This window comes from Anopheles maculipalpis, chromosome 2RL, assembly GCF_943734695.1.
Source record: "Anopheles maculipalpis chromosome 2RL, idAnoMacuDA_375_x, whole genome shotgun sequence".
Taxonomy (NCBI): domain Eukaryota; kingdom Metazoa; phylum Arthropoda; class Insecta; order Diptera; family Culicidae; genus Anopheles; species Anopheles maculipalpis.
Window position 1 is genome coordinate 41,180,873 of NC_064871.1, and position 23,061 is coordinate 41,203,933.

The 23,061-nt window shown below is 42.3% G+C and overlaps 4 protein-coding genes across 7 annotated transcripts in view; 3 read left to right on the top strand and 1 right to left on the bottom strand.

Annotated features, from left to right (window-relative positions):
• LOC126559291 (probable prefoldin subunit 5) overlaps window positions 1-23,061 on the top strand; it is a 195,836-nt gene that overhangs the window by 52,252 nt on the left and 120,523 nt on the right. The window lies entirely within an intron of this gene.
• LOC126559726 (serine/threonine-protein phosphatase 4 regulatory subunit 3) lies at window positions 1,574-7,185 on the top strand. The gene is made up of 9 exons (XM_050215898.1): window positions 1,574-1,838; window positions 1,908-2,095; window positions 3,333-4,274; window positions 4,367-4,559; window positions 4,634-4,889; window positions 5,011-5,277; window positions 5,389-5,534; window positions 5,617-6,833; window positions 6,912-7,185. The coding sequence occupies exons 1-9, from the start codon at window positions 1,727-1,729 to the stop codon at window positions 6,999-7,001; spliced, it is 3,411 nt and encodes a 1,136-aa protein (XP_050071855.1). The 5' UTR covers window positions 1,574-1,726; the 3' UTR covers window positions 7,002-7,185.
• On the top strand, window positions 11,566-12,767 carry LOC126558463 (cilia- and flagella-associated protein 36). Its single transcript, XM_050214485.1, has 3 exons — window positions 11,566-11,668; window positions 11,752-12,428; window positions 12,504-12,767. The coding sequence occupies exons 1-3, from the start codon at window positions 11,566-11,568 to the stop codon at window positions 12,765-12,767; spliced, it is 1,044 nt and encodes a 347-aa protein (XP_050070442.1).
• LOC126557368 (proteoglycan Cow) overlaps window positions 17,956-23,061 on the bottom strand; it is a 90,785-nt gene continuing 85,679 nt past the window's right edge. For all 3 annotated transcript variants that reach the window (XM_050213112.1, XM_050213111.1, XM_050213110.1), the window contains 3 exons: window positions 20,151-20,540; window positions 19,931-20,068; window positions 17,956-18,087 (listed from right to left, as the gene is read on the bottom strand). In XM_050213112.1, the coding sequence (XP_050069069.1) occupies window positions 17,975-18,087; window positions 19,931-20,068; window positions 20,151-20,540 (641 nt within the window). In that variant the 3' untranslated portion in view covers window positions 17,956-17,974. The remainder of the gene's footprint in view (window positions 18,088-19,930; window positions 20,069-20,150; window positions 20,541-23,061) is intronic.

Sequence of the window (23,061 nt, forward strand, 5' to 3'; positions counted from 1 at the left end):
CGTTTGTCATGCCTTTTCCCAACCACAAAACAGTGTGGTGTTTGTTTCGTGTTGCACTGAGGCCAAAAACTGCATAATTTGTTAGTGAAACGTTGTATTTTTTTTTACTACTGATAACGATAAAGCTACAATCTTAAATGGTACGTCACGCATGTATATAGGCATCTCAGTTTAACAGTCTACGATATCTTTTGATCGTAGTATTCGATACAGATGCAGCAGGGTGCTGAGACGTCAGAGTGAAACACGCTTGGATATGTAGAACGGCCAGGCTGTATTGCTTAAAAGTTTGAAGGATGAAAGCCAAAAAATACTATAAATACCAAACGGAGAAAATTATTGATTGTATTATAAATATAATAATGTATCAAAATGATAATACATGTACAACTTCCATAAGAGCTATTACACTACTCCAAAACCCTTTTGTGCGTTTCTGTGCGTTTGTTTCAGTGTTGTTTTTTTTGTTTTATGTATGACTGCACAATGTATTTTTTTTTATCATCGCTTAGTTTAACTAAATCACATGAATGAGTATATCAGCCGCCGACAACGATGCGCGCCGCCGTTGGTTGCACCGTATGAATGGGTATGGATGAATGAATGAGTGTATGGCTGTGTGTCGTTTTCGCGTGTTTTGGTGTTGTTGATATTTTACCACAAAGTGCAGAACGGTATCGGCAAATAATAAACAAACGGATGACCGTCGTAAACATTCGCACCACTTCTCCGCTCACTGTACCGCATTTCGGCGTACGATTTTCATCATACAGTATATCGTGTTATCGTTCTATTGATTGTAAACTAACATTTCACGCTTCTGGGTGTGTGTGTGTGTGTGTGATATCATTTTAATAAAATTTGTTTTCTTTTTTCAGGACGATCATCCGTTTCATGGCAAACATCGTAGTGACCATTGTTTCGGTTGCTGTGCCGTGATTTGGAACGCCTGTGTCCATCACAGATGCTGCTGATGCTGCTGAGACTGCTGGCTGATGTTTTGCTCTCTGGTACGACAAAACGGATGTGACAAAACAACGACGACGAAGTGACAAATGCTGTGTGTGTACTCGTTTGTTTGTGTGTATTAGTGCCCATAACAACTATCTGACCATCGCGAAGGAACACTGTGCACACTGTGTGAAAGAAGCGTATTCGTCTCCCGCTTCGCGACACATCGAAAAATATTTGATTACTCGTGTAAAAATAATTTATTTCGCGCTTTTGCAAGTAAGCATTTGACCGCAAAGCTCACAGCGATCAATTTAATTACAATCGGATCGAACCTTTCGGTCCTGCAACGAAAGCATCCGGTGCAGCTGAAACGGCAACAATTGAGTACAGCGAGAAACCCGTTGACTGCAAAATACTGAAGAAACGAAGGAAAAAATCGTCCTCCTTTTCTACCTTTGATTATTGCACCGGCGGTAACGGACAACAGGAGGAGATACAGCGTCCGATACATCATCAACAACGCCACAAACGCCGTAATACCGATCGGCAGCGGCAACGTACCGTAAATAGGCAGTCCCACCAACAACACATCCGTCAGCAGGGAGCTGTAGCAAACTACGGGCAAGAGGAAGTGGGTTGTAGTAGCAACTTCGGCCGAAACAGTACCACCGGCAAACGTTTCGGTTCGAGCTTTTCGTATTGCTGTACCGGAAGCAGTAGAAATCATAGTAACGGCCCAGTGCAGTGTAGTGCTAACGGCAGTCGACGCAACATGACAACCGACACGAGACGGCGCGTTAAGCTGTACGCACTGAATGCAGATCGTCAGTGGGATGATCGAGGAACGGGTCATGTCACATCCAGCTATGTCGATCGCGTCAAAGGTAAGAAGATTACGTCTGTTCTAAATCGCTCGAGCGTTGCCCTTAACATTGCTGTATTATTTCCCTTAGGTGTGTCACTGCTCGTCCATGCTGAAAACGATGGATCCATGCTGCTAGAAAGCAAGATTCATCCAGACACTACATATCACAAACAACAGGACACGCTGATCGTTTGGAGCGAGGGTGATAATTTTGATCTGGCGCTCAGCTTCCAGGAAAAGGCAGGATGCGACGAAATATGGGAGAAAATTTGTCAGGTATGTTGTATGGCTGCAGATCCGACATCGCTTCCTGGTTCACCTCGTATATTGATGGACGCGTGTGTAGTGTTAAAGTGAATTCTGCAATTTCTGTTAAATTGTCATGTTCAATTTGCGTCTCACAGGGCAATGTTTCAACTCCTCTCCTTTTCCTCCTATTTGCTAATGATGTATCTTCTATCTTTCCCTCCGAAGGTTATCTGCTCTTTGCCGACGACTTGAAAATGGGTGCCTGATTAGTCGTGTGCCAATTTCGCGACCTGGGAATAACACCTGACGTGAAGCTGCTTTTTGACGATCACATATCCTCGATTTGGTCAGTTCAGCTTATCTCGGGCCATTGATTTAATCAAAGAATTATCCGTTGGGCTCTCTGATCTTTAGTGTCTTAAAACTCTGTATTGTGATCGTGTGGGGCAACCTGATTCAAATCCCAAAAGGGGTTCAAATCCCATCCAGACGTCCCTCCCGTAGTAAGGACTGACTGTACACTACTACGTGGTACCGACAAGTCTAGTAAGCCATTCGATGGGCGGCGTGACCTTACGGTCGTTAAGCCAAGAAGAGGAATGTGGTCTTGTCCGCGCGATACTCGAATATGCCAGGGTTGTTTGCAACTCTTCAGGGATTGCACTTACTACCCTTGCGATAAGGCGCTTTCACGGTCGCACCTTTGTTGAAATACCACCCTACTCAACGCGGTTAGCGCTGCCAAATGTTAGCGCTAACATCTCTGGAATCCAGAAGATCACTCGGCCTTGAAGATGGTTTCGATCTTGGAACCATCGACGAGCCATTTTTCTTGGTCTCGTCCCTCTATATGTTCCCACACGTTCCCTTCGTTCTCGTCCACCCCTAACGGTTCCTGTGCGTCGCAATGTATTTGGTTCTAATAATCCAAAACTGGCCATTCAATTTCTTTCTCTGATCATTTTTACTTTGGTACCTCTCTGTCCTCCTTCCGTTCCCGCCTATGATCCTCTATAAATCATTTAATGCTTTCTTCAATCTTCAATATTCGTACTTTTTTCATTCCTATTTCCACCTTAACCACCACTTCTAACCACTTCCTTTTGGTCTTATCCCTTGAGGTATTCAGGCTCCTGTATATTATCACAGTCTCTATAACACTTACATTTTGAATTTTGGTACAGCCTGATTGGCAAATAATTATGAACAATAATTATGATTATTCATTGTGGATAATTTTCTCTCTCACATTTCACACGCACAGGTACAAGGGAAAGATCCGTCGGTCGAAATAACGCAGGAATCGGTTGAAGAATCAGAAGACGAGCGGTTCGAGGATATGTCCGATTCGGCACCACCGATCGAACTTCCACCGTGCGAGCTAAGCCGGCTGGAGGACATATCGGAGGTCATTGCGAGCGCCCTCACATCAGCAATCCGGAAGGATAAGCTGGCGCAAGCAATCGAGTCGGAAAACTACATCAAAAAGTTGCTCGGTTTGTTTCGCGTCTGCGAGGATCTGGACAACCAGGAAGGGTTACACTACTTGTACGAAATTTTCAAAAACATATTCCTGCTGAACAAGAACGGTCTGTTCGAGATCATGTTTGCAGAAGATACGATATTCGATGTGGTGGGCTGTCTCGAGTACGATCCTTCCGGGAATCCGCCGAAAAACCATCGCCAGTATCTGCGAAAGTTGGTAAAGTTCCGCGAAGCGATACCGATCCGCAACACGGACCTGCTGGCCAAGATACACCAGACGTTCCGGGTGCAGTACATACAGGATATTGTACTGCCGACACCGTCCGTCTTTGAAGACAACATGCTAAACACGCTGTCGTCGTTTATATTCTTCAACAAGGTGGAGATAGTGACCCTGATTCAGGAGGATGACAAGTTTCTGGACGATCTGTTTGCACTGCTGACTGATCCGCAAACGCCCGATTCGAAGCGTCGTGACAGTATTCTGTTTTTGAAGGAGTTTTGCAACTTTGCCCAATACTTGCAGCCCCAGGGCAAGGAAACGTTTTTCAAAACGCTCATCAGCCTCGGCGTGCTGCCGGCGCTCGAGATCACTCTGGCCATCAACGAAAAGCGAACAAAGGCCGCCTCAATCGACATCCTTTCAACGATCGTTGAATATTCACCATCCGTGGTGCGGGACTATACGCTACAGCAGTACAACAATTCTGACTCGGATGAGGTGAGAGAATTGGGAAAAGCTGTTTTTTTCTTTTTAGACATCAACGAAATGTCGAGACCACTTGTATATATTGTATCGTTTTTATTTTTCAGGATCAAACTTTGATCAACATTGCGATTGAGCAGCTGCTGTCGGATTCCGAGCCGGAAGTGGGTGGTGCCGTACAGTTGATCACCGTACTGCGGATCCTGCTGGACCCAGAGAACATGTTAAGCTCGGCCAACAAGTCCGAAAAGTCGGACTTTCTTAACTTTTTCTACAAGCACAGTATACAAACGTTAATTGGTGAGTTTACGGTACCAATGATTGATGCCGGTAATGACATCGTGATTTGCTAATCGGTTTTATTACTTTGACAGCCCCACTTTTGCGACACACGCAATCGGACAAGCCAACGAATGAGGATTATCACGTGGTACAGCTGCTGAGCGTGGTGTTGGACATACTGTCGTTCTGTGTGGAGCATCACACCTACCACATCAAGAATTGCATCATCAATAAAGATCTGTTGCGAAAGGTTTTAGTACTGATGAACAGTGCGCACACGTTCCTCGTACTAGGAGCGCTCCGATTTCTTCGCAAAATTGTTTCTCTAAAGGACGAATTTTACAACAGGCGAGTAGTGTAGTTAAAACAAGTGTTGCAAGTGTGGAAGATATGGCATACAGTTTCGTTAATTTAATAGATTTTGTAGCGGATGTGTTAATTTTTTCAATTTATTTTCCAACCCGTACAGGCACATTGTGAAGGGAAATTTATTCGCACCGATTGTTGAAGCGTTCATACGCAACGACAGTCGCTATAATCTGCTGGAGTCGGCCATTTTGGAGCTGTTTGAGTTTATACGGCTGGAAGACATCAAATCGCTGTACACGTACTTTGTGGAAAGCTTTGGCAAATTTTTCGATGACGTCCAGTACGTCCAGACGTTCAAGACGCTCAAGAGCAAATACGACCAGCAACAGGATCGACTGAAGGAAAAGGAGAAGGGAAATTTGGAAAGGTTAGTGTCCTTTGTTTCATATTATCAGAAATTTAATTCTCTTTCACTCTCTCTTTCTCTCGGGATGGTATCGATATATAATGCTGTTTTTACTTTCCCGTTCTCTTATAGCGTTCCATCCATTTTACGAAATAGCAGCCGATACCGAAGGGACCAGCGACAGATGGATGAGGACGAAGAAATATGGTTCAACGAGGAGGAGGATTATGCCGAAACTGCTGGCAAATCTGGAGCACCAGAACTAGACTCAACGATCGGTAAGTAGATGGTGTTGGATGCTAAAAATGTTAGTATGATTCTTACTTATTTTTTTTTCTTTTCCTTTATGTGTGTGTTTAGGTAAAATGTTCGAAAAGAAAGCAATGGACACAACCAGCAGCCTGAACGGTCCCAAGTACGGTAGTGGCGCCGTCTCAACGGCACAAGCGCATCAACTATCGTCACAAATGCATGGCGGTGTTACGGCCACCGCAACGTCAGCCGATGACGTGGCAGCAACTTCGCACATGCTAACGATCAACAACGGTACCGAGGGTAGTAACAGTGATGACACTGTAGCGACATCCGCCGCACATCTCCAAACGTCAGCGCTCGATCCAAACTGTCTTTCACATGCGGTCGCGCAAGCTGCAGCTGCAGCGGCTGCCGCTGTCGCTGTAGCAAACAATAATGGCCTTGCGTCGTCGTCATCAGTCGGTTCGGTTGAAGCTGTAAGTTCTCTCACAGGGGACATCGGGCATCACGACCATCTGCAGCATCATAAAGAGCATCGCCGTGTGCTTATTGGGGAAGAGGATACTGGCAGCGCAAATCTGACACCGGCCGACGAATCAGCGCTGGATGATGCCAACAGTCTGGTGGTGAGCGCCCTCGGTGAGAACGATCTGTCGACGGTGTATCAACTTCAACCGACCGCCGCTACGGTAGTATCGAGCACTGCAGTAGCAAGCACTAGCTGTGAAACGACAACTTCCTCCACCCCATTGTCGTCTATTCCGGTCACCGAAACGTGTTCCTCTTCCACCTCCTCCTCTACGTATACTGATGCCACCGCTGTAACGACGGCACCGGACGACTGTTCGTCGAGTGTTGCTACTGTGACGGTTGAGAGCAGTACAATTGCTGTCGACAGCAGCAGTAGTTCGTTAGAAGGTGTCGAATCTCTCGGCGGAACAGTGGAGGAAACGGTGTCCAAGCGATTATCAGTGGAAGCATTGTCATCAGACAGTGAAGCGATGATTGCTGTGGAAAGTGGAACGCACGAAACAGACGAGAGTAATAATGGCGACGTGGAACAGAAACATCCCGCACTGGACCGGAGTCGGGAAAATACACTCGACGGTGCCAGCAGCACCAGCGTTGACGCAAATGATGCAGAAATGGTGAACATGCCTGTCTCGTCGTCATTGCGCCTGGACTCTGCGCCTGCCGTAGAACAACCGACATCCAGTGGTGCCACTGGTACAGATCTCGCGTTGCAAGACAGCCTTTCGTCCTCCGCTACTTCCGTCGCTTCGACAACAAACACGTCAACCCTGGTTAGTGGTTTGAAAAAGGTAAGCATCATTGTTGGCCGCTCAAAGTTAGACTCTTCTCCAGGACATTGTACACTAAACGAACTTTACTATTCCCAGGGTTTGGTTGATTACGAAGGTGACTCCGACGAAGACGAGGATGATGAAGATAGCAGTAGTCCGGCACAAAAGAAGGCGAGAATAGCATAGCACCATCATCACGCACATCATCCTTACAAACAACGCCATCAATCAGCATCATCATCTGGGGTGGATAGTAGCATTACTAGGCATAGTTTTAAAAGTACCATTAGAAGCACCACCGCTACCGCGACTACGGCAGTAGCGGTGATTAATACTACCGTTGTTGCCCCCAACGCTACCGACGATTCTTCGGCGGTGGCTGCTACTGCTGCTGGGAATTCTGGGCCACTTTCTGAAGAGGAGGAGGGGAAGGAGCAGCTACTACTATGTGCTACAACGCATTCGGAGTCGTGCGAAGAAGTTGAACAGAAGCAGAAGAGCGAAATGCGCGAATGCGGGGACGGTAAGGTAACGGCAAAGGATAGAATAGACTGTTCGAATATAATGGAAATAGATATTACTCGCACGACTACCACCACCACCACTAACGCTACTACTACAACTACAGCCACTATTGCCGATTTGTCTGCTGTAACGGTCAGATGTCGCGAACCGAATAGTGGCAACTGAGAGCTGCTGCTACACAACGCTAATAAGTAATGTTTGCAAGCTGTTTCTCCTTCGATTGTCCGCTACAGAATACTGTGCAAAGAACGAATGATGTAGCCCTAAATCCATTATCTTATTTGGTCGTTGTTGCAGACTGAGACGATTTACCGCGTAAACCATATGTACACATATTGCTGACAACATATTATATACCATTCACATGTACAGCTAGTAATCGGACATTTTGTAAACAATCGGAAAAGCTCTAAACAGCAACATTTAACCGGAAATAGAATGAAACACTCTAACGTGAAAGTAGTCTTGTACATTTCGATGGGTTTGATTCCCGGAGGCGTTGGTGTGCTGCCTGTTGAGTTGTAAAGCAAACAAACAACATTTAAAAGGGTGCTTCATCTCTGGAGGATCTTTTTACCACACTATGGACTTTTGGTTTACCACGAAAGGTTTATCATCGGTAAGGTTGATCGGATTATTTCTATATTTTTCTGCGTCTTAGCGATTTTTCGTACATGCGTTTTTGACATAATACAGTCGTTGCCGTCAAATTTTGATGCTCAAGTAAGGAAATTTTGTCTAGAAGGCATGCATAGTTGATCAATTTTAGACTAACGCAAGTATTTTTGACTCGAAGGCATCAATGTTTGGCGATTAGCCTTCAAATTTTAACTTTCTTATTACTCTTATTCTTATTGTTCTTCAATACTGCATAATATAACATCAGGCCAACCCATGTTTAGCATAATGTGGTTCAGTTTAATCGATATAATTTCAGAACGAAATTTCATTTATGACACTACGTTTCATTGAATTTTTAAAATACTTTTTTATAAGCCTCGAATTATTTGTTTTTATTTTGACATCGTGGTATATAGTTAAACAAATTTCTCAAATGGTTTTCGCAATCCGTACCTTAAATGAAACTTTTTTTCACCTTTTTAGTTTTGTTAAATAGTAAATTGTGTACGTAATAACTTTGTGGGTGCTTTTTCTGTTGATTATGTCCTTTTTTTTTCTTCAAAGTCATAATAGTTGATAAGAGGCATATATTTCTAACTTAGAGTCAAACATTGATGCCTTCGAGTCAAACATTGATGAGCACTTTTAAAAAAAATCTGACTTAGAGGCAACATTTCGTGGCAACGACTGCAACACTAATCATGGCATAGTGGTGGATAGTAGTAATGCTGGAAGAAAGACAGAAAAAGAAGGAGAATATGTGCATGGATGTAAATGTTTCCTCTCCTCACGAGACTAGACGAAATGTGTGACGCAGAGCTAAAGAGTATATGGTGGTGTGGTGAGCGTTTGTAATTTGAAACAAAAAAGAAACGAAGGGTGATCTATTTAGAATGATAAAATCGCCCATTAAGCCTCTCCCTCCCACCCCCCCTCAACAAGCGGAAAACACACACTCAAAACTATTTTAGAACGAAATAATTAAGGTAGTAGAGAGAGTGGTGTGGAGTGCATATTGTAATTAAGCATAATACCACACTGTAGTAGAACTCTTTCCGACGTTGTCGTCCTAATTTCAAGAACCTGTTCTTGTTTCGACGATACAAAGGGGAAAGACGGTCCTCCGTGACCTTTTATGCCGTTCTATTTCTGGATGTAGTTGATGTTAAATGCGTCGTCGGAACGTCCGTGTGATCTGTCGATGAAGAAAGCTTTATTCTGTTTTTTTTTTTTGCTTAAATCACTCACCACCAGCGACCAATGGAAAGAGACGACATACCATTTCATTTCTCGCTTACTGCCCGGGGACAGGACTACACCACAAATTGCTTTATTAAAGCTTGTTGGGAGGGAATCGCCGAAAAGAATTCCATTGGGATGTAGAAGTCTTAAGTTTTTGTTTTGTTTTGGCAGCTTGTTTGTGCTTAAGGGGAAAAAGACACGAAGACATTTATAGTGGTGAAAGCCGACAGAGACGCTTTTGGTAGTGGTGGTTCATTTTTTTTCTTTCTTTATTGATTATTACATAAACTTTCCTAAATGGGGAGCAAAAGATTTAGTGATCGAATGCTGTCCTTTTACGAAAGTTCTATGAGTGTATATATTATAAATGCAAATATTTGAAGAAAAAAAAATCAAATAAGAACGTACGTTTGAGTGAACGGTTACATATTATTCTTTTCAATTGATCGTTTGAGATTAACATGCGATCATGCCAAGCAACTCTTTTCGGTGACGGTTCATCAAAGATTCAACTGACGTGTCCAGGGTTCGATCATGTAGTCTGAAATGATACTCCTTTAACAGTTGGGAGGTAATTGATTTATTCGATTGTGCGTGTATTACACACGTATACATCTTAAAGTACGGCAGACCAACAGAACACATAGCGTTATGATAAAATGTACAAAAGCAAAATAAAATCGTGGAAAAGATTTTTCTTGCTTTTGTGAACATTATATGCATTTGCTTTTGTGTGTTGTGTGTGTTGTCCCCTCCCGCAGGAATGGGTTTGAAAAAAGAACAGAAAAAAGCAAGAAAAACAAAAACAAAAAAGATTCAAAAAAGAACTGCGAATAATTGTGTAACAAAGTAACAAGTAAATTATATCTGAATGTCGTAAAAGACGTGTTACGTAAAGGGTGGAAAAATAAGAAGAAAAAAAAGGAATAAAATAATATTAAAAAAATAGGTTGAGAAGATTATTTCGGAAAAAAAAAATTCTAAATTTCTAACTACCTATTACTAACTAAAATTCGGAAGCGAAGCGAACAAACTGATTTGAAATCATTCAATCACGATGTATGCGGCGGAGTGTGGTGCGTATGTTTGTATAAGCATAAAACTGGGTTTACAGAAAGAGAGACAGAGAAAAAAAAACACACATAAAAAACGAGGATCGTGTGCACGTCGTGTGAACTGATAAACAAAGCGACAAAAAATATAATTTTTTGATCGAACAATTATCCTACGACAAGGTAAAATTAATACGAATCGAAGGCGCGAACGTGTGAGATTGAAATAAAATACTAAGTAAACATTATATGTTCTGTATAATGTGTAAAGAAAAAAAAATCAACAAAACACTGCAGCTTTTCAATACTTTTAGTTCGATTAAAAAGCTCCCGCTCAGGTTAAGGAAATCTGGTCGCAAACATAGGTCACCCCACAATATGGGCGCCACCACATAATTGCACCATACAAGTTTTGATCATAGGCCGGTGTGGGGGCGGAGTAGTGGCTGGTGTATTTGTAATAAACATGGTTTAAAACGATGGGTGGTAGAGGTGAGAGTGGCGCATACAAAACGTTTTTATGCCACTGAAAATGCGAAGGTTACATGGAAAACAATATCGGCGGGGGATACGCGATTGCCCGAAAAACAAAAGGGCAAATTGGGCGAATTGGCATCTGCCTGGCGGCATGGTTCACGATTGTCAAACATAAACATAAATAACGATATATATATAGATATAGATATATAAGTAGTATTGGGAAAATAGTAGTATCGTGCGATATCCCGCAAGCTGGACAACCTGCCGTAAAAGCGAATGAAATAATATAACAAAACAACAACAACAAAAAACACGTTTAAAAGGTAAAGCAAAGATGCAAAACAAAAGAAACAACAAAAAAATACATAAAAAGAATACAACCATGAGGATGAAAAATGAAAAAAAAAGAGTGTATGAGCTTTTTGTCTTTTAAGTACGGTGGGTGTGTGTTGAGAAATACATAGTTCGTGGGGTGAAAATTACTAAAATAATAGGATAATATTAAGGTACCGCAATGGACAACAACAACAACGGGGATGAGTCAACCCTGTCAGTCAACCAGACTGCACTGCAACGCTATAATAATGTGCTTCAAACCACCATGGTGCTTGTTCGTCACCATGGTAGCGGCTGTGTGGAAAACAAATAGAAATGGTGCGCTGTCGTACCATTGCAGCGAATTGCCAGCTTCTACCAGTGTGACAGTGTTGGACATTCTTTGAGAAAGGTAAGTCCCGCGAATGGATCTGTAAACTGTATTTAATATTTCAATGTTATGAAAGAAGTCTTTAAAAGGGAAGCGGTTCTGCTGTTGCCCACAAAAAACAACGATGGCGGACGATAATTCCTGGGTGTTTGACTCGCTGGTATGCTTTCTGCATGGTCCCGTGTGGAATGCTCCACTGCAAACCTTCATCGAGGATAAATCGATTAGTATGTGAATTCTGGAAACAACTGCATATGTTTGCATCGTTACATGGTAGGGCTCTCATTTGATGTCCCTCCTTTCATTCCAGTTTTCGATCCCAACCTACAGCCGGATGAGAGCAACCCCGAGTTTCGAAAGGTGCACGATGAGTATAAGAATCTGGTCGACTATATGCTGGGTTCGTTCATGGAAGAGATGCAAATAACGCCGGAACAGTTTGAGTTTGCCTGTCTAGAGGGTCGTCACGTGGCCAATCTTGGCGGTGGTGCTACACGCAATGCGTCCGCTGGCACATCGCGTGAAGAGCGGACAGAACAGTCCGGTGCTGCCAGCACGTTTTCCTTTCATCAGGGTCTGTTTCAGCAGATATGGGCCGCTAACGATATACGCATCTTCATACGCATGATGGTACAGCGTAACGTGGAACTTCAGCTGCAGGCGTTGGATTTAATCGAGCGACGTTCTCAAAGCTTGTCCAAGCGTGACGCAGAAACTGAAGGACCCGATCATGCTGATGACGCACTGCCAGAATTGGAGCTAAATATAGACCGTGAGCTAAAGTATCCCCCAGAGGATCAGGACATCGAGCGGGATATCTTAAGGTCGGTCGAAAACGAACTGCATACTTCGGTACCGGATGCTGAAGGAGTTGCACCGGTGTTGGACCGGCAATCTGTGCTGGAGCAGACGCTTGCCAACGGTGAGCTGACGGCGGGAGAAAAGGATAAGTTTCAACGTTTGAATTTGTTTTTCGATCAGGAGAAGGTTAGTTAGATTACATTTACACTGTAGCCCTGTCTATATGAATACTGATTTTTATAAACTGTTCTTCATTTTTAGATTAACAACGAAGATATAAAAGCGCGTCAAGAGTATTTGCGCTCCCAGCGGGACAAAATACTGAACATCAAGAAGCAGGCCCGAGCTCGTCAGCTGAACGAAACGATTCGCAAAAACGATCGTCCAACGTCGGCCCAGGTAGCACAAAAGTTTTTGGACGGTGAAACGGAATCGGTATCGGTGGAACCACCGGAAGGATCGCTCCAACTTCGAAAGCTGCTGGCTCAACGGTTAAGGAACGAGGTAGCTATCGATAAGGAGTAAGCAGGCGCTCGAGTGTTATCTGCATCACCCGATCGATATGTATCGAGTGCTTGGGTGAATAATATATTTGAAAACATTACGGAAGTGTTTAACGTGTTTACGGTGTGTCTATCTATATGTGATTGTAGAGGTTTATAGTGTTTTGTAACATGGGTAGAATGGGAGTTGGAAATAATTGTAAGTACACAACTTGACTGTGCGTGGAGCTCGGTTGAATTGTTGAAATTTCAATGGAAATAGATATAAAAACTATATTATCAATCTCATTTCAGTTTGTCACATAAAATAAAGATGAAATAAACAAACTACATCTTATGATTTTTGTTGTAAAGTCTGTATAATTGAGAGGTTTGTCGCAAGGTTTACAATACTTTTTGTTACTAATATGCGTTTTATGCCTACGAGACTCGTATATGATACTCGTTGAGACGTTCAACTTTAGTAGGATGCACCTCTTCTGGGGCTAGCTTTTGACGAACGGCTGATATTCGTTGAGATGTTGAAGAGTATACCTGCTGTCGTAGTGGAGAAGATACTATTTCGTTGATCGAACGATAACACGATTAATTTCTTTTGGGATTTGGCACGTACGAATGGATGAGAGTCAAATGTTGTGGAATCCGCTGGTTGCCGTAGGGGAGAAGTTTACGTAGTATGATTGAGTACTCTTATCACCCTTACGCTCTTATCAAACTATAACGAAATTATATATCAAACGCTTTCGGTTATTTTTCGTGTTTTTTTATGGTTCTACACGTGTACACCATGAACGTAAGTTTCCATAACTACAGTCACCGGTGTCTTGGACTTTAGTTTTAAGAAGAAATGTCAGCTGCTCATGCATGCATAGCATATGCATAGCTGCTCATCCCGGTTTGCTTTGTTCCACCAATATGTAGATTCCGCGGTATGTTGGAGGTGCATCGGGATACCATTCCAAGGAATTTGATTCGCAGTGGACAACAAAGAAATGGAGAGCTTCACCGCTGCCGTTATTAGTCTCTAAGGCTGGCTGTCAGAAATAGTAAAGATATGCATAATTTACGTTGCCGTTGTCGTAGCGCCATTACTAGGAAGAAGCACCGGTGGTGGGTTGGTTGGTCGCGGTTCATATCAAGCCAGATATTTTAGAGAAGTATCGGTCTTTGGGGCTTAGGCCTTGCTTTGTAGAATATATGCTTGGTATTTCTGAAAACAAACTCTACTCCCGGTGTCTATTGCCATGAAGGAATTGTAATCAACATGGAAATAACTTTGAATACTAGTCTCTGGTTATAAGTTTGAACATTGTTTGTTTGGACTATTTCAAAAATTCATAGCCCACGTCGTTTTTTTTTTATAAACTTAAACCGGCGTACGGAGGCAGCATTAGAATTTCATGAAAAAAGCCTACATCCAAGAAAAAATGTTGAAAACTGTTGAACCCTATACTAGAGAGGCATAAGACTGGTGACGAACAGGTTGTTGTTTGTTTTTGTTACTATGTTTTTTTAGGGGGTGTGATGGTGTGCTCTGACCGTGATAAATTCCGACTCGAAAGCAGAGTCAGTTCGTGGTGGTAGAGGAGTTCTACTATCTTTGTAGCAACTAACGTAAGCAGCGAAATCCGAAGGCATGGTAATCCTATGCCTACTACGGTATCCACAAACTCCTGGGATCCTAAAGATTCAACCAACACAAGGAATGCATCGCACCTTGATACGCCCTCTACGGGTGCGAGTCTTGGACTATGCTGACGGAGGACGCCAATTCCCTCACCAATTTCGAATGGATACGGGTGCTAAGGACTATCTTTGGCGGTGTGTGCTCTTCAGCGACCCGTTCGGCAAAAAGCGTAGAGGAGCATCGCGAGCCCTCGTTGACTAAAACTTACGTTGATGTTTACTAAAATACTTACATACTAATGCTAATACTAATACTACAGAGTCAAACCTGTCGGAGATCGGATGCAGCCGTGGTTGGAGGACTGCAGCCCAACACCGAGTTTCCTGGAAACAGATGGTTATGTCTACCCTTGAGCATACATGAGCAGTGTGGTGCGATACAAACACTTATTATAAATTGTACTGAATAGTCTATAATAATCAAAATCTCCATTGTTATAAAATACTCAAAAAACAGAGAATCGAAAGGCATATAAAATGAATAAATTGAATTTACTACTTACGCACTAAAATACTTACATACCCACACACATTTCTTTCAACGCATCAAACACGCAAAGTCACTCATTACTTATCTGTCCAAAGATTCATCGTACTTTACTGATTTATTTTGTGTGTATGCCTGTCCTGTGTGTCTCTACTTTCGCAGCCATATGCCACAACACGATACAATCTTCTCTTTCGTGGTACTACACACACACACCGGTCGGTGATCGGTGAATTTAGTTGTAAGTTGTAAAGTTTGCTCCCCCATTTTGCCCTCGATTTGTTTGCCTGTTGTTGCTGCTGCTACTGCTGCTATTTTACGCTTATATCTTATCCATTAGTGGTAATGATGCTTCCGTTTGCCCTGTTCTCGAAGCACCGGGAAATAAGGATGAGATGATGCTGTTGTGTTCAGTGTATTGGGAAAGAGTTCAAGTTTGCTTGCCTCAGCGTCTACTGCGATATTTTCTTTGGGATTAATTGTTAGTTAGCATGTTGCTAGGGAGATTTGGTTCACACCTCTAAAAGCTTAGTTTTGCTGATGATCTTTTGTGACATTTTAGCTTTTGCATACGAATGGTACTGGTGTGCCCTGGTTTGCTAGCGTTTGCTTGTTTGTGTATGTTTTTATCATTGAGTTTGTGTGTGTGTATGTGTGTTGGTTTTGGACGAGTTCTACTTCACTTCATTCGTCGACTGTTTTCGACGTTTCAAAAGTTAGACATAAGTAAACAACTTTTTGTTGTTCTTATCTACCATTGCATCATTCTGGAGGAATGTTTGATTCAAAGACAAATGTGTGATAAATAAAATATGTACCATGTCGTACCTTCTTATTGCAATTGGAGCCAATAGGAGAAGGAGAGAGGACAAATCCACCTTTTTCGTTCGATTTAAATGTTCAACATAATTCAAACGATCCTGCATACACAATAGTAGTGATTTACAAATTTTTAGTAGCTTTCAATACACTTGTTCCACGCTACAACCATGGCGCATTTTAACTACACTCTTGCACTACCTGCCATGAGTGACTTAACCGTATGCAGACTTACATTCTATACAACTACGGCTGCGTGGTGCTAGGTTTGCTTTAGCATTTCCTTTCTTTTTTTATTTATTTATTTTTTAAATTATTTGCGTCTATAGTCAAATGTGTTGCTGCACTCCACAGCAGCAGCAGCAGTACCTCCAGCTTAGTACAACTTTGCTGAGCAGCACAACACTTTGCTTTGCGTTTTTACGAAATAATTGCGATGGTAATGGTTTAGCGTCGTGTGTCGTGAGTGTGCTTGCGGTATGTTTTAAATGACGATACATATAGTTTTGTAATGGTAGCACTAACACTAACATGAGAAAGGAAGTGCACATCTGTATCGGTTTTTATCTATTTTTTCTTGTAGCGGACTAGCATTTGATTGCTATTTTAGTTCAACTTAACTTTGGCAGCGAATCGTTCGCCGTCTTTTAACTGGTATCGGAGGATCGTAGGGTAAGGGTTATGGTTGTAAGTAGAATCCGTGGTGGGAGTAGAGTATGGTAATGGTAGGTAGGAAGTGGCAAGCACAACTCATTGTTTGCAGTTCGCCTCCGCGTGTCCTATTGCATCGCACATTGCCTACGGTACAGCAAAAGCACAGTGCATTTTTCAACATCATTTTATGCCTTATTCTTTGTCACTCGGTACACATGACATCCAAATACACCGTATACAGCATACAAACAACGCTCACACACACACATACATACATACATAAAAAAGGGTCACTCACACTGATGGACATGATGGCGTTCCGTACTGTTTAAAAGAGCTCCATTTCGAGTGTTAAATCCTGTCTTTCTGACAGGAAAATGAAAACTTCCTAAGGCTTAAATGCAGACGGCATACAGTTCACCTCAAGTTTTGCCAAGTGCGTAGGCTTGTATGGCGCTAAAATTACTCTACTCAAACAAACCTCTTAAACATCACCATTCCGTTCTGCAAAGCTGCAAACATATGCAAAAAAAACCGATCAACCTATCAAACTACCGATCAGCTCCGCCGTGTACACACAGTACGAGATCGAGCACAATATGCTGTTAGCCCGATAGGAGGGATTGGGGGATAATTCTCACACACTAGCGCACTAATAGAGCCACCACTACCGCTTAGTAATACTTAGTTTCTCAACTCACACTCTTGGCCGGTTTAAATTGTTCTGCTTGCTCTCTCTCCTTCTAAGTTTTCCACCCAACATTCGCTATGCATTGGCTGCAGCAGGGTAAAGACGGATATAGCACTAAAGAAGTGGCTTGGCTTATGATCTAAAAATTTAAGGTTAGTTGTTTCTTCTCTTCCTTTCGTTTTTTTCTTCATACATTCTCCATCCCTTGCACTGGTAGCTAGATTGGCCATGAATGTGCTGATGAAAGCATACGTTTTTCGCCGCCCGTGATACGCTTCTTTCATTTTTACACAAGTGGGTACACGTACAGACCAAAAGGGATTTTTAAAGTTGCGTGTCAAACTTATGAGTTGTTGGTTACACACGATGTTCTACAACAGTAACAAATGCGGCGTACTTTACAAACGCTTCTGCCTTAGGACGGGAGTTTTTTTCTTCTTTGAAGTAGCACACGCAAGAGTGAGGGAGAGAAAGAAGGAACGAGAGAGAGAGAAAAAACGGGTAAGGAAAATTTTTTAAGTGTAAAATGTTTCGAGACATCACCATCACCATACGCTGGTTTTGAGACGTGTTAGGACGGGAAATGGGAGATGATTTGTCTACTATACTGGTTGTTTGCTTATATGCTTTCCTCAATCATTAATACACTCATTTTTACATAATGTTAAGTTGGGGTATTTTTGTTGTTGCTGGGATTGTTAACATAACAGCTTAATTGTTTCACTTTGTTTGTTTTTTTTTTTCACGATAAATAACGTAAAATCCATCAATAATAATCAATATAATAATTATAGTATGCAGTCTAACACATTTTTTGGTAAATGAGAGAGCTGGAAGAAATTTTTAAAAGGAACGACACCCCTTTTTTCAGTATGCTGGTGTCCAGATTAGTTTAGAACACCAGCAGACGATCGGCGCTACCCTCCTGGCTGTCGTCATCGTCGTCCGAGTCTTCCGTATCCTCGTCGTCGTTGTTAAGGGTGGTTGCATTGTTAATTATTTCTTCTGTGAAAAGAAAATGAAACGGGGTGGTCTCAGAATCCGCTCTGTTTTATAAGAAAATAAATAATTTTATAGTAGCAGAGCATGATAAGTTTTTTCAAATTGTTTAAAAACATAGGATTGTAAAAAAACACTAAAGGATCATGCTATTTTACTAGTTTTACTGGTCAAATTCCTTCCGGATCGTTCCCCGTACCGTATAACGTAGACTGAAATTCCGAACGGACCGTATCAGAAAGTCTAGTAAACCATTAGATGGCCGACGTGACCTGGTTGGTCGTTAAGGCCAAGAAGACGGTAGTTTACAAGGGATGGAGACGCCTGGTACTCCACTATAAATTAGCTTCAAGCTATTTTTTTGTACGTGTTATGGCGTTTTGGCAGTTGTAATGGTGCCTCATACAAACTGATAAGATAACGTTTTATGAAACTTTATTTTTAAGCTCAAAAATATTCAATTAAAAAAAATTCAAAATTTTATTGAACAACGTGTTGTAAAAAATAATCAAACATAAACAATTTTTCTATCTTCTTTCGTTTCGTAAAATAGCGTCATGATAGCGATAAAAAAAAAAATTGTTTATAATTAATAATGACGGTACAATGCCGTATTGTCAGCACCGCTTGTGATGACTAAATTGTATAACAATAATGATCAGGCTTTTCCTCTTTATTCTTTGCCTTATCCCGGGCATTCTCGATTATAAAAAAACTTCATCAGTACGGTCAAGGCCTTCTCTAAAGCCATTTAACAAAAACTTGACATCACACCGACATCTCTTTGACTAAACGAGCTGCTTGTAGGTGATGCTGACCATATTTTGCTTATTGATTCTACGTAGCTGGATAGCCAATACTCACAACGGAGCCATATCGAAGGTTTTGATGTGTTTATCTGACTTTAGTAATTATTTTTTCAACGCTTTATTCCGTTTAACCTGCCATTAGTGCTGCAAGTTTTGTGCTGAGTTAGCCTTCGAACTATATTTCTATAGACAATTGCTTCACATTTTGTTATTGTCCTTGTATGACTGCTTTAACTTTTGACGGACAACGGCTAAAAATGGTGGTCTTCCACAAATGGAGACGCATGGTACTGCATTATTAATTGCCCTGTGGTCTATGATAACCTAAGCCAGACACGTTTTGACGTGTTTGTTGCTAAAACGATCATAGTTCTTCATACAAAATGACAGACAAAACTAACTAGTGTCAAAAGCAGTAGCTATTTTTTCGATCTAAAACCCAAAAATTAGTTTTCATCAGATGTCTGACAACCCTTTTTGTTTTGGTTATTTTTCGAGTATCATTCGAGTATTTCGAGTTTCGAATATCAAAGTCAGCCTATAAAACTATCACTTTATCAATTTGATAAAGGATTAAAAAGAAATTTCTCCTTTAAAAATATTAATTTACCTTGATGTTTGTTTACTTATTTATCAGTGCTTTATTACCGAGTATGCCCGGAATAAGGCAACGAATAAGGAGAAAATTCCTTGTTTTTAATGTTCATTGATTCAGTCACACATGTTGTTGACAATACGGCGGCTTGCCGTCATAATTAATAATTCTTCAAAACTCTTCTAAATTCTACCTGCAAATATACAATTTTTTGACGCGCTTTACAATCAATCTGTCTAATCAATCGTTTTAATTACTTTATTCAACTCGAGTTTTTAAGAGAAACAGGTTCACTTTTGCCCCAGTTTAAGAGAAACTGGTTTACTTTGCCCTAATCGACACTTTTTGCGAATAGTAAATTTTGTGCGAAAAATACTCAAATGTCCTCCGTCAAAGGGACAAAAAATCAAAAAATAATGTTGTAAAATTAACATAAAAAACTTACCACAGTTAGGTTTTCCTCGTGTGCGCGTATTGGCAAACTCGACACCGTGTTCATCCACGCACCAGCACACACCGACCGCCTGATGGCACTGGGTGGGCTTATAAAATCCTTGACTGTCACAATCGGGTGCGTACGATCCTGAGGTAAATGTATGAATGATTTAGATTGCATATCTTGTACGTAAAATTTATCATTTGACTATTTGAATCGATCGACTTACCACTCAGATCGTTTCCGAGACGTCGCCGAACGGCCGCACACGGGCGATCAGTTTTTTCGAAGCAACGACACCATTCGCGCGGATCGATCGTGTTGTCCTGGTCGAGATCGCACGTATCAATGAACGGTTTGATGCACCGCTCGTTTTGATCGTGCTCCAGATCGTACAGCTCCTGCGTCGACAGTTCCCCATCGTTGTTCAGATCCAGATGGCCAAACATCCAGCGTGCCTCGAGCTTGCAGGCGGCAGGGAAATGTACCTTGTTCTTTTGCTGCTGATGTTGGCGCCGCTTCTTGCTGTCGGCCATGATTACCGAGAACCAATCGAGCAGCCGGTTACCGATGGCTGTCAGCTGCTGTGGTTTGCATTCGCTCGATTTCATCGGATAACCTACCCAGAGCAGGGGACCAAAGATCGAAAGTGGAGTAGATGGATGGATTAGCAGGAACGAACATTCGCAATCAGAAAGGGGTCGAACTTTACATCCCATCAACCCTTGGAACTGGGAAAGGAAGGCGGAACGAACGGTGAAACAGGTCTTAAATATTCCCAACCGAATGGTGAAAAGTTATTGCGCTGATTTGCTAATCACCATCGTTAATTAAGCGTTGTCGTTTTGTAGCAGAGTTCAACCCCGGCAGAGTCATGTACCGGAAAATCGAAAGAAAGGGGTAGAGGACGGCCGGAACTCCCTCCACTTACCTAGCTGAATAGGTAATGACATTCTGCAAACGCTGCTGTTACCTTTCCCTGGTACGGGTTAAAAACTTTCATCACAACCATCATCAAAAGCGCTCTCCGCATGTTGCCACAGAGCGTCAGCGTGGACGGAGGATGATTTTCGTGTAAAATTTTCACAACGAACACTTTCCGTGCACCAAGTCGGGTCGGGCTTTAGGACACCCGGGGGTTAGGTTAGATTGGGCGGAAAATACACGACATTCGTGTTCAGAATTAGCAAACAATGAAGTCTTTAATTAGTGGAGGATGAATAATTTAGTAGAATAATTTGTTACAGATAAGGACAGATTGGTTATCTGTCACACATCAAAGCTCGCTACCTTCGAAAAGGAAACACACACACACACACACACACACACACATGGGATGCATCCGGATCAATTGCATTACTTTTTCGCTTTTTTGTTGATAATTGACATGAGAAAACGAAGGGTTTCGCGCTTTGTTTTTCCTTTGTGTGAGAAAACCGTATTATTAACCGTTCCTTCAAAGCCGCATCAGCAGCAGCAGTGTACCGTTGCTAATGTGTCGTGTTCCGAACTGCTTAGGAGAGAATGCTTGTAACTTTAAAAGTAAACTTCATTACGCTTTCGCTTTCACACAAAAGAGCCGAAAACCCACTTCCGCGTACCGAATGGGATTAATTTGCCTGCCCTGCCCTTGGAGAGGGAGAAAGTCGATGGTGGTGACTGCTTTAAACTTTTTCGGCCGAATTACTTTGCTAGCTGCCTTTTCTCGACTTTTCGCAAGACTGGTTGGCTTCTTAACTAAACATTGCTTCCAAGCTTTCCACCAGCGTATGGATGTCAGTGTGTACGTGCGCAACGTGCTCAATAAGGGTATATTGGTAGTAAGCGGCCACCACCAGCGCCGTGCATTGTACGCGACCGGCACGAAAGTACCATGTTAATGCCATGTAGCGTGAAGGGAATTTCACTGTCCTGCTAAGATAAACATACCACCCCGCACGCTTCCACCCTCCGAAAACCCCGCTCCTTCACTCTTCATTGTTCTCTGGTTGAATTCTGGCCGACGGGTCCTCGCTTGTACCCCGGTGTCTGGTGTTGGGCTGCACAGAAGGTTAAACAATACTTAATTGCCATAAATCTTTGCTCGTTCGCGCTAACATCTCGTCGCTAGCGTCGAACCAGGCTTTGTGGGGTGCATGAAATCCTTTCTCAACCCAGTGCTAGCCTGCACGGAGATTAGAGAAGGGACGGGGAGGAGTCCAATTCGCATCGTACCGAAGCGTCTCCCTGTAGCTTTACGTTGCCCTTTTGCAGATCTACTTGGATTACCGGCGCTGCTACTAAACATCCTGCCCTACCAAGCTTTGTATCGAATCGAAGTAAGCATAAAAAACCCACCACCACTACCACCATGCTGCCATCTGATGGGAGGTGGCAGAAGTATAGCATTTAATTTAATGTTCTACGTATGAAGCAGCGCGGGCAGCAACAACTAATGACGCTCGTGCGAGCGAGAGATAAAAACGCACGCTTGTGTGCTTGAAAAGCGACGGCTGTAGCGATGCGTGCGCGAAAGATGCTCGCCAAGGTATGCCACCGTAGTGGCGCGCTGTGTGATGAAACGGAGCAGCTGTGTGTGTGTGTGTGTGTGTTTTAGTCAGTAAATACGATACCACAGCGGAAGGGTTCGCTGTATGCGCGATCAGTATGCTACGGGTGTACTGTTTCTCGATTAGATAAACGTTGCGGATCAGCATATCGTTGCGCTGTACGCGCGCACCGGATGCTGGAAGCATGTGCTTCACAGCACTGCTACGCACAAGCATTGATATGTTGCTTGGCATAAATTATGTGCGTGTAACAGTTGAGGTCGAAAGCTTTAAGAAAGTTTTAATTTTGATGTTTTTTTGTTGATTTTTTCTTGCATGTAAGGGTTTGGATGATTAGATCTTATTATTTAGTTGTAATTGAAGAGCTTGATCGAGAACAACATTTTTAGTCCTTTAACATTGTTGGAGTTTGTTATGTTCAGTATTAAGAGTCTAGCCATACTGCAACATTCATGTAGCCTGTATTTAGCTAAACTTATTATTCAGCCGCTATTGAAGCGCTTGGAAATATTAATGTAAGACAATTTTTTACGAACGTAAATCAAAAACGGGTCAATAATTAAAATTATTAATCCTTAAACACTTTTGGAG

Bases quoted from the DNA above. Each gene is read 5' to 3' on its own strand.
- LOC126559726 (XM_050215898.1), top strand. From the start codon at position 1,727: ATGACAACCGACACGAGACGGCGCGTTAAGCTGTACGCACTGAATGCA. The intron at 4,560-4,633 runs GTGAGTTTACGG...TTACTTTGACAG, and splicing joins CAGTATACAAACGTTAATTG to CCCCACTTTTGCGACACACG. The intron at 5,278-5,388 runs GTTAGTGTCCTT...GTTCTCTTATAG, and splicing joins GAGAAGGGAAATTTGGAAAG to CGTTCCATCCATTTTACGAA.
- LOC126558463 (XM_050214485.1), top strand. From the start codon at position 11,566: ATGGCGGACGATAATTCCTGGGTGTTTGACTCGCTGGTATGCTTTCTG. The intron at 11,669-11,751 runs GTATGTGAATTC...CTTTCATTCCAG, and splicing joins CATCGAGGATAAATCGATTA to TTTTCGATCCCAACCTACAG. The intron at 12,429-12,503 runs GTTAGTTAGATT...CTTCATTTTTAG, and splicing joins TGTTTTTCGATCAGGAGAAG to ATTAACAACGAAGATATAAA.